The 12,035-nt window shown below is 31.4% G+C and overlaps 1 protein-coding gene across 1 annotated transcript; it reads right to left on the reverse strand.

The window, feature by feature from the left end:
• Positions 1 to 4,192: 4,192 nt before the first annotated feature.
• On the reverse strand, positions 4,193 to 5,705 carry LOC129873891 (probable purine permease 4). The gene has a single exon (XM_055949079.1). It carries the CDS (start codon positions 5,571 to 5,573, stop codon positions 4,320 to 4,322), a length of 1,254 nt encoding a protein of 417 aa, XP_055805054.1. The 5' UTR covers positions 5,574 to 5,705; the 3' UTR covers positions 4,193 to 4,319.
• Positions 5,706 to 12,035: the final 6,330 nt, after the last annotated feature.

Here is a 12,035-nt window from a genome sequence, read left to right on the forward strand (position 1 = left end):
GAATCCATTAGGCAGCAATGGTGATGGGTTCGATTACCCAGCCGCACATTTGGGCATATAGCAAACGAGCGTGCATGTCCTTTTTAACTAGCGGTCACCCCGAGCCTTCTTTCTACGTATCTCATGTCATCAAACCTAGCTGCAATACACGAGAATATGAGCATACGTAAATGGAACATATTCTGTTCATACTCATAACTTGATTAAGGAAACGGAATTATGTACAACTTAACTTAACCTCAAAAATCAGATCATCAAAAAGTATTGATTACTGATTATTCAAGACTATTGCCATTTTATCAACAGATGTGGGAATACTAACAATCCACCTCCCTCATGTCAATTGGAGCGTGAAGAAGATAATAGATGGCGCCGGGTGATAAATCATGCATGTCCTAATACCATAATAATAAATTGGGCATTTGGTCTAATAATTCAATCTCGAACGCGTTAACTCAAGATGATAAGATTGTTCAAAATCATACCAAACGATAAATTATAACCCTACCTACGTATCAAGGGGGGTACTAACATAATTAAGCCAAAAAACGTAGAATTAGAGCTCACTGAAAAATTACACTATACATATATAATATCACATTATAATACCACCCACCAATGTTGAGCCAATCCCCTTGGCCATATTTTTGTGCACCCACTTCTTTATATATATATTTTGAATTTCCATAAAAATTCAAACTTCATTACTGTTTCTAAATCATCTCTGCTTTTGACCTTGCTTGTGCAATTGAACAGAAACGGACTTACCTCTAGAGTAAGGGTCACTATCTTAAATATTACTATGATTTATATATTTTGATTAGCACCCACATTAATTCTTCAAGGTCAGATAGTCTAGTAACGCCGATTAATACAGGGTGATTAGCACCTAATATCTAATGTGCCAATTTGAGCACGAAATAATTTCAATCACCAGACTAGTAGTGCCAATCCAGAAACTAGCGGTTTTACAGTGGCAAGCACACAGAGTTCTTCTTCTTCTTCTTTTTTTTCCAAACAAATTAACCTTTTTGAATATTATATTTATTGGTGTAGACTCAACTCATCACTAAATTGAAATATTATATGTTATGAGATACGTCACTTCCACTCTACCATTTGTAATTTGTTTATTACTAAACAGTAAACCCAATATTCATCTAGCAATTAGGCGCAAAAGAAAATTAAAATACTTACAAAGTTGAAGTGACGTACGCGAGCATATATAATTTATGTATCGTTTAGCAATCAAATCCTATATATTTAAATTAATCCACTAAGATTAAAATGTTTCCAAACTAAAATATCTTCCGCAAGTGGAAAGCATTCCAATTCTATCATATTATGCATGCGGTACATATCAAGTTTTTGCGTATTTTGGATAAGGTTAAGAATAAACTGTAGAAAATAATTATTCTTGCATGTGTGGCCAACAGAATATTATTTTACCATATGCTTCTGAGGCACGGTAATAAGCTCATGTAAAAACTGTACCGGCTGTTATATACACCATGAAATTATTTTCTTATTAGTGGTGGTAGCAAAATTAATAAATTATGTATCTATGATGGGGACATCTTAATTGTTTTTTCAGCAAATTTGATATCAAAATCAGAACTGTAATCGCCAATTACCTATCAATTATGCTAAGTGAAAAAAAAATACTACTAATTAAAAGAAACTTAATTAGGTTAATTAATTAACTTGCTTTGGTTAAGTTCTATAAATTCAAGACATTTAGACTAAAGTCAACATTTTTGTTCCTCGATAACGTCTTCCTCAGTCTATAGGTGTTATGTTCATTATAATGAGCATATCTGTGTAAATAGAGGCAAATCCAGAGTGTCGCATATGAAAGATTTGTTTATGTAATCCTTTATGTTTATTATTTGAATTATATGATCCTTTTCATAGAAAATTAATAAAAATAATGTAAGAAATTTATGACTTGTAAGCATGCAGGAGATTTTATATTCATTTTCGTCTATTCAAATAGAAAGTGAATTTAAGAGATATTATTTCCTCATGTGTTTGGTATATAAAAGTTTTTCTACTATTTTATATTCGATTGCTCAAATTTTTTGTAAAATAAAAATTCTTTGGGAAAACAAATTCTTAATAATAAGAAAAATGATTTTCTTAGTTAAAGTAGGAAAAATAAATTTCACAAATGACATTTTATATCGATTGTGTCTTTTTCACCCTCCAACACACTTCATCTTCACTCCCACCCGCATAGCCCCATCCCCACCACCCCACAGCCCTATCTCCCGCTTATTGTGTTTGTCTAGATTGTATACGAATATTTTTAGAATAATACTTTTTGTTTATGTATCGAACACCAAAAAATAAATTAAAAAATCAATTATTTCTAAAAAAAAATATTTTTCGTCGTACCGAACACACCCTAAATGTCACTATGTATAGTTTTATGTTTTTTTTTTAACTTCTACGTACCATGCATTATTATTATTATTTTCCAAGGCAATATATAGTGTCATCTAAAAAAAAGAAGCTAAATAGACAATCCTTAGCGATGAGCTAATTGTAATCAATAATATTGTATTTCACATAATTAAAAATATTACTCCATTTTCATTTATAAAACTGTTGCGACAGGACAGAGGTGCATCCACCACCATTGCTGTTTGCTGTCAATTTTTTTAAACGTTATTACTTATGAAAAAGATTCGTGCATGAGATGAGACAAAATTAATTAAACAAATGCAATCATGTCACCATACACTATATCTCAGATTAATCTTCTTCTCGTTAATTGGCCAACAATTAAATGACGTTTTGATTGAAATTAAAGTTTATGCATAATGAAAAAGTACTGGAAATGGCTTAATCTTGTACTATTGGAGAAATTTAAAATACTTTTTGCTTGACTAAACACAAAATTTAAAACACTTTTTGCACAATTAAAGATAATCTATCATTTTTGTCCCCGTTCTTTAACTCATGGAAGTGGATGAGAAGTCATTTATGTGGATGATAAGATCAATAAATTGAAGGGGAGTTTAAGAGCACGTTTGGATGGGCTTTAAGTTGGTCAAAACCAATTTAAAGTCCCTTTTTAATTTTTGGATGTGTTTGCCTAATGCTAATTTTAAGTCATAAAGTTTTTAAAGTCAGTCAAAAATGAAAAGTTAGGATTCCTAACTTTTTTTTTTCTAAATGCTTAAAGTCATTTTTTTTTACCATGAAAATTACTTTTATATTCCTTATATTTTAACTAAATTCTCAAACTACCCTTTTTATTCTTTTAACCCTAAAATTCACAGCATTTTCCTCATTTAAGCACTTTTATTCAAACACTCAATTGTTTATTTATAAAAATAACTTTCAGCACTTCAAAGTTCTAAAAACACTTCATACATAAAAGTTATTTTTTTTAGCTCATCCAAACGGGTTCAAAGTCATATATATGCACAGCGAGTATTAACATTATTTTCTATTGTTGGGTCACCCAAAAAATGACCTAATTTAACCTCTTGTTTCATTGTAGATTTTGACTTTTAAGTTTTGTAAATTTGAGTTTTTAAACTTATTTTTGAACATACATTTTACTTTTTTAAAGATTAAAATTTTGTGAATATAAGTCTCAAAAATTTAAAAACTAATTAAAAATAATTGAAAATTAAAATTTTAAAATCAAATCAAATTTCATGACAATCGGATATTTGAGATAAATTTTAAAAATTCACTTTCAAAATTTATCACCAAATGCTAGCTAATTACCACAGGTTAAAAATGATCGGATGTTATAACAAAATCTTAAAGAAATAGTATACATAACTAAAATACATAATACATAACATGTCTTTTAGCTTTATCTCATATGACATTTATACCTTCAATTTTGACTGTACACAAATAAACACTTAAATTTATATAGAGATTAACAAATAGACACATATTCTACTTGATATTCTCTCTCTATATATATAATAATTTGTATTCTACGTGACATCATCTTACGTGATATTTTACATGTATCTATTTGTTTAATGTACACACCAAAATTTGGTTATGATAGATGTTGTAAAGTGAAATTAAATTAAAGAAAATATTTATTATGACTAAGTTAAATTTATTAAACAAAGATAAGAACAAACATTTCCATTTATTTATTTTGGTCAAAAGCCTAAACAACTAATTTACTCCTTAGTCCTTACTTTTCCATTAATTAACACGAATACAAACACTTGTTACTGATGCCCCTACTAGAGTACAATTATAAATCAGCTCCAGAATACCCCTATTATAAATCGAATAAAACAAAAACAAAATAGAGAGATGTCACGTGATCAGCCTCAGCCTAAGGCGTTATGCGTTACAATCTCTGCAAGTTCCATGAAATGATCACTGTTCATCTTCTTCACATTCTTCTCTCTGGAATTTTCTGTCTGCTTCTCTTCTTCGTCCTTCAGTTTCATATAAATGCCGTAAATATAAGAACAAAATCCCCATATACACAGCAAAGTAGACACTGCTTTAAGCCCACCGAAATGATCCCCGTAAACAAACACTCCACCCAACACATTTATCCCCATTAACGCCGTCATGCATACACCTCCTGTCAACGACGTCGTCAAAAACACCATCCCCGCCGTACCCATGAAGCATAACTGCCACGTCACAACATTAAAACCCACCGTCAGCCAATACGCCTTCGGTCCTAAATCGAACACCTTCATGCTCTCCGTCTTCATCTCAGAGAAACCGCCGTCCGCCGCCATACCCGCCGTGGCCAGCGCCGTCGCCGCCATCTCCATAACCAGCTGCATTTCGACGACCATGGCGTAGCAGTGAACTTTTTGGTATATTTTCTCCATGATAGGGAGGTAAAGAGCGAATAACAATCCTGCACCTACGGTTGAGAAAAATCCTTTGAAGTACTTCGCCTTTGTCAGGCCAATTGGTTTGTCGTGACTTGAACCCAGGGCTAATAGGACCGAACTGAGGGTCAGAACGATGACACAGTTCAAATTCGGGAATGTGATTTTTTGCTTGACTATAATCACGGAAGTGACGAGAGTGAAGGCCAATTGAGTAGACAAAACCAGAGAATTTGTTGAAACGGGGAGATAAGAATTCCCCCAAGAGAAGAGAAGGTTGTTGATACCCAACAAGAAACCGATGAGGATTGAGAGGCACAGGATTTTAGGGGTGAACCCAGTAAACGGTTTTCTGTCGGTCCAAATTCTGAAAAAGTAAATTGGGAATAGAAGAAGAGGAAAACCAGCACATTGTACCCAAGTGGAAACCCATCTGCTGCCACCTTTGTGATTGAAGTAGAATTTTGAAAGTAGACTAGACGAAACGGAACCCAAGAAGAGACACATGTAATTGATTCCCAGTAGAGTCATATAGTAACGCTTGCCCATTTCTGCTTGCATTTGGGATCTGCTGTTGCTTACTCTGCCAGTACCACCTTTGTTGTTTGTGCACATGATGATCTTCGTCAGTACTGATAAACTGCTAAAACATGCGGCCGGGGAGTATTCATCAGCAGCCTGCTGTCCGTTTTGGTTAAGCGCTGGTGGTTGTCGAGCTGACAATTCCATTAATTCACTGCCGAAAAGCTAATAGGTTTTGGTATGAAAATTTGGAAGCGGCGGAGAAAAGATGAACAATGTATCTTGTCTTGTGTCGCAGATGAGAGGAATGCCTTTTTACACTTGAGTAGCAAGAGAATAGGGAGTAGGGAGCGAGCAGTGAATTAAATTAGCATACGATGACCTTTTATATTCTTAGACACGGTATCAAAATATTTTTTAATTTTATAATATTGAACATATCACGTGATAAAAATAAAATAAAAAATAAAAAAATACTTTTCGTTAAAAAGAGAGTAGGAGTAATAAAATCACTTAAAATAATGATTGATAATTATTGCATATTGTAGGGGTAGAATAATATCTTGCTTTGTAAAAATATAGTATTAGTCGTGTCCTTGTAGTTCTTATCATATCTAGTTTATTGTATTTCAATTATTACATTGTTGTTATTACTATTTTCTCTCTTATGCTTTTTCCGTTATTTTTTTTTCTTGAATTTGATACAATTGAGTCGAGGATATTTCGCAAACAACATTTCTACCTTCACGAGATAATGATAAAATATGCATACATTCTACTCTCTCCAAACTCCACTTTATAGGTTTCTATCGGATATATTGTTGTTGTAAGATTCTGTCATTAATATGAAGAAAAAAAACCTTGTCTAACAATTTGTATGAAAAGTAAAATTTACATTCTCAAATTTTGAGCAAAAGATAATATATTCGCATTTTAATTATTTGATATCATTTTATCCAATCAATAATCAGACATTGTTATCAAATAATTATACATAATGTTTTGTTATTAAAATACTCTTTCTCCATTTAAAAGTATTTTTCACTCATCAATGACACTTTTTCAATAAAATATTTCACAAAAGATAACTTTTTTTTATATATATATATATATATTAAACACACTTAACAAAGCAATTCGGCCATGAAACAAAGGCCTTTTAATTTGGCTTATCATTGGGAAAATTATCGACTCTGCTATAAATTAGATGCATTGATTATAATCAATCATTTAATCAAATTATCAAAGAGAGGATGCATTTCTTGACCAATATATATAAATGAAGTACTAGAACTTTAAGGGCCCTGATTCTATCTCCATCAAAACTTTGAGGCTTGATTGTACAGACCAAAAAATAAAACATGTCATGACAAGAAAGATCTGTTATATTGTATGAAGTAAAAAGAATAAAAAATTGCTTCCTCATTTTTGTAGATCATTTGATTACTTATAACAAGAATAATTTACAAAACGAGCAACTAAAATAAAGCAAAGAAGTCTTATTCAAATTTATTCGTGTTAGTTATCAGACAACGTCTCTGAGATATAATAACTTTATAAGATTAAGAGCTTGAGAAATTAAGAGTAAAAATAGAGTAAAAGTAAGTTAGAAATCAACTTATTTTTCAAGAAAATATTTTATAGAAAAACATTTTTCAAGAAAAACATTTTTTTTAATACCAAACACACCCTAAGGCTATTACTTTTACCCTATTATTGCACTCAATTTCTCAAACTCTTCATCTTACAAAGTTATTATATCTCAAAGACGTTGTCAGATAACTACCGCGAATAAATTTGAATAAGAAGAATTCATTGCTTTATTTTAGTTGCTCATTTTGTAAATTATTCTTGTTTATATCATTTTTTTTTTCACGTTCATATTTAGCAATTTGGCATCAACAACGATTATTATTTGCTCATCTTAAGCTGTATGTCTATGAACCACTTAACAAATTCAATTATTACTTTCAGTTGTGAATTTAGAGATAAACGTATATGTCTCATGCACCAATGAAATTTTCGATTTTGTTACCTTACGTTGTGAATTTAGGGGTAAACATATGTCTCATGCACTCGTGAAATTTTCAATTTTCTCTACATGTTTCCTTAATATTTAAAATAATCATATCAAATGTTATTAACTGAATAAATTGTTAATCTAAATATAAATTAACTAAAATTATTGAATTTGATCAAATTCATACGTCAATTTCTAACTTCCACCCCAATCATGCCAGAGTAGGTGGGTGGGAGGAGGGAGGGGGTTTAGTTAGTGTTGGTGAATATGCAAATCAAAAATTGCAGCCATAGCAATTAAAAGTCTAATGGATGTAATTCTTGTAACCGGAGAAAAAGTATCAAAAAACTCCAAGCCTTCTAGTTGCTTAAATCCTTTAGCAACTAGTCTAGCCTTATATTTATCGATTGATCCATCTGGCTTTAACTTTTTTCGTAAGACCCATTTGCAACCAATTGTTTTACAACCTGGTGGTAAATCAACTAACTTCCAAGTTTTATTAGAAATTAGAGATTTCATTTCATCATTTACAGTCTCTTTCCAAAAAATAGAATCATGCGAAGATAAAGTTTTTTGTAAAGTGAAAGGGTCATCTCCAACATTAAAAACATAAAAATCAGGCCCAAAATTTTTTTCTACTCTAGCTCTTTTACTTCTTCTTAACTCAAAATCATCAATTTCTTTATTTTTTAAAATGGAAGAAGAAGAACTAGGTAGTGATAAAATATTTTGTTCAATTCTTTGACCCCCACTATTTTTAGAATCAAAAGGAAATTTATTTTCATGAAAAATAGCATCACTTGATTCTATTACAATATTATCTTCAAGATTAAAAAATCTATAGGTTGTACTAGTTGAAGCATAACCAAGAAAAACACAAGTAGTAACTTTCTTACCCAATTTTGTAACTTTAGGATCCATTAGCCTCACAAAGGCTAGACAACCCCAAATTCTTAGATATCTCAAATTTGGCTTGTGACCTTTCCACAATTCAAAAGGTGTTAGTTTAGTCTTTTTATGAGGCACTCGATTTAACACATGACACGCAGTCAAAATAGCTTCACCCCAAAAATTCAAAGGTGCATTTGACTCAATAAGCATGGCATTAGTCAATTCAACCAAAGTTCTATTTTTCTTTTCCGCTACACCATTAGATGAAGGTGAATAAGAAGGAGTAGTTTCATGAATTATTTCCAATGATCTAACAAAAGAATTAAACTCATTTGACTCATATTCACGACCTCTATCACTTCTAATTCTTTTTATTTTCTTTCCAAAGTGATTTTCAAACTCATGGAGAAAAAAATTAAAATTTTCAAAAGCATCACTTTTATTTTTCATTAAGTAAACATATGTAAACTTAGAAAAATCATCAATGAAAGTGATAAAATATCTATTTTCTCCACGAGTTAAAAATCCTCCAAGTTCACAAATATCAGTGTGAACTAATTCTAATAAATCGGTTTTTCTTTCAACTTTAAAATGAGGCCTTTTAGTGATTTTTGCTTTACTACAAGCTTCACACTTTTTAAAATTCTTTTTAATCACTGGGATTAATCCTAAATTACTCATGATTCCAATATAACGATCATTAATATGACACAAACGAGCATGACAAAAATTAGTAGAAGAAAGCATGTAAACACAAGTAGAAATTTTATTCATTTCAACATTCAGTTTAAACATCCCATCACAAGCATACCCCTTTCCCACAAAAATACATTTTTTCACAATTACATATTGATCAGATTCAATAATTTGTTTAAAGCCTGCTTTATTAAGAAGAAAATTAGACATCAAGTTTTTTCTCATGGAAGGAGTATAAAGTACATCTTTCAAAGTTAATATCCTTCGAGAGGTAAAACACAATTCGACATCTCCCGTTCCAAGCACTTGAGTAGTATGAGAATCACCGAGCATGATGGTTTTGGGCTCTCCAAAAGGAGTATATTTTTTAAACCAATCTTTGTCATAACTGACATGACAGTTTGCACCAGAATCAGCCCAACATCCATCAACATTCTCAATCATGTTTATGTCTATAATCATTGCCACAAAAGGCTCTTCGGTAACGTTTGCCTGAGGTATAGGACCACGTTTCCGGTATCTGTAAAATCGAGTAATATGCCCACTCTTGCCACAGACAAAGCACGGTCCTTTATCATAAACTTGTTGATTTTGTGCTTGGCTATTTTCACCATTATTTTTCTTGAGAAGTCTACCATTATTTTTCTTGAACTTTTTCTTCTTAGGCTTTAAAGAGGTATTTTTTTTAGATTCAGGAGTAGCATATTTTGAAGTAACTAAATTTACCTTCGTTGTGATGTTGCTCTCTTCATTTTGTAAAAATGCATCTTGGCCCCTTGCCTCCTCTTCCATGCGTATTTTCATGATCAAAGTCTCAAGAGAGGTTTCCTTTTGTTTGTGGCGCATAGTTTTTTGAAACTCATTCCATGAAGGTGGAAGTTTGTCTATTATGCCACAAACAATAAGGTTGTCTCCAATTTTAACTTCCTCGGACCTGAGCTCTCCAACGATCATTATAAAATCTTGAGCTTGGTCTATCACTGATTTGTCATTCACCATTTGGAAACGAAAAAATCGACTAGCAGCATATTTTTTCGCTCCAGCTTCTTCAGTATCATATTTACTCTGCAATGCTTTCCATATTTTCTTTGCACTAGAGTAAGTTCTATCATAATAATCATAAAAATTATCAGATAGACAATTAAGAATATAATACCGACACTTGTAGGAATCATTATTGTATTTTTCCACTTTCTCTTGATGAGAAATAAGTTCATCATTATCCATGGAGAGGATGTCAACTTTATTAGAATTTTTTTGAGTTAACACATATGAAACATTGAGAAGACTTAAGTGAAAAAGTACTTTACCCTTCGATCTCTTGAAATGATTACCATTGAACCGAAATGGTTTGTTTAGATCTCTCATCTTGATATCCGCGGATTTTTCAATTATAGCCATATTGAATCTAATGTCATCTTTATTATTCTTTCTTTAGTGTATAAAAATGTCTTTCATTATCATCTTTATTTAGTGCAAGATTAAATCATATTATTATGTATTTTTAATCTAATTATCACTAATAAGTGGTGCACTAAATCATATTATTATGTATTTTTAATCTAATTATCACTAATAAGTGGTGCACTAAATCATAATGGTGCACTAAATCATAATGGTACACTAAATGATGATAATGATGACATTCTATTATTTTTTCATCTTTGTATGATTTTCTCTCCTATAAATAGAGAAGTCTTATTTGTTTTGAAATGTAAGATAAGAGAAGAAAAAATTGAGAGCGAGATATCCGCGCCTCAGCCAAAAAGTGAAGTTAATTTCTTTATTTTATTTTTCAATTGTAATTTGTAATCTTATAATTTCACCAACAATTTTAAGGAGATTCAAGCCCACTGCAGTAAATCGTTTCACTGGTCCAGCAGTAGTCCTCTTGACTTGTCCCCTCCAGGATACAACAGCCTTATCACAAAAATGTAACTCAACAAACTCTAGACAAGAGTTGAGTTTTAAGCTCTACACAAGAACACCTCCCTTCAACTAATAAAAACTCTCTTTTTAGTGGACCATTATGATTTAGTGCACCACTTATTAGTGATAATTAGATTAAAAATACATAATAATATGATTCAGTGCACCATTAAAAATACATAATGGAATGATTTAGTCTTGCACTAAATAAAGATGATAATGAAAGACATTTTTATACACTAAAGAAAGAATAATAAAGATGACATTAAATGTCATCAATGGACAATTGCTAAAATTGCAATTTACTAAAATGTTAAAATGATCACACTAATAGTTAGTTTCATTTGTAATCGAAGCATGCATGGGGTGTGTGTGTTGGGCGGGGGGGGGGGGTAGAAAATTAATTAAGTATAACTTACATAAATCACATAGTGTAAAGGGTTAGTTACCATTTTTCTATCATTTTTCAATTTAGAGAAATCTCTTAAAAATATGGTAATCCGGATACATTAATTCAGTAATCCGAATACATTAATTCAGTAATCCGAATACATTAATTAGGGTTTTATGTATGAGCAGGTAACATTTAAAACATGATACATTGAACATAGAGATAATTTATGAATCAGAATTAATGTATCCGGATTATTGAATTAATATATCCGAATGGAAAAAAGAGACTTTTGAAATATTTTAAAATGAATAGGAGTAATGAAAAATATGATAAATAAAAAAATATAATTATGCAGTTTTTCCAGGAGGTCACGGGTTCAAGTTTTGAAAACAGCCTCTGAAAAAAATGTAAAATAAGACTGCGTACAATAGACCTTTATGGTCAAACTCTTCTCCAAACCCTTTGCATATCGAAAGATTTATTACATCGGGCTATCCTTCCATTAATTAAAGATAGCTTAAACTCAGGTACAAATCAGAAGGGCAAACGAGGGCAAATTGTTTTACCCAAATGAAATGGTTGCATTTGCTAGTTTTATTTATTATGTTGTGGATTAGCATGGACTCTTCTCTCTTCTGCTCTTTTACCGCTGCCTTTTGTCCTTGTCACTTGTAAAGCACACATATTTTCAGTAGTTGTCAGTTATACATGTCTCTCTTCCTCTGATGAACTTTTTTCA

The sequence above is a fragment of the Solanum dulcamara genome, chromosome 11, assembly GCF_947179165.1.
Source record: "Solanum dulcamara chromosome 11, daSolDulc1.2, whole genome shotgun sequence".
NCBI classification, from domain to species: domain Eukaryota; kingdom Viridiplantae; phylum Streptophyta; class Magnoliopsida; order Solanales; family Solanaceae; genus Solanum; species Solanum dulcamara.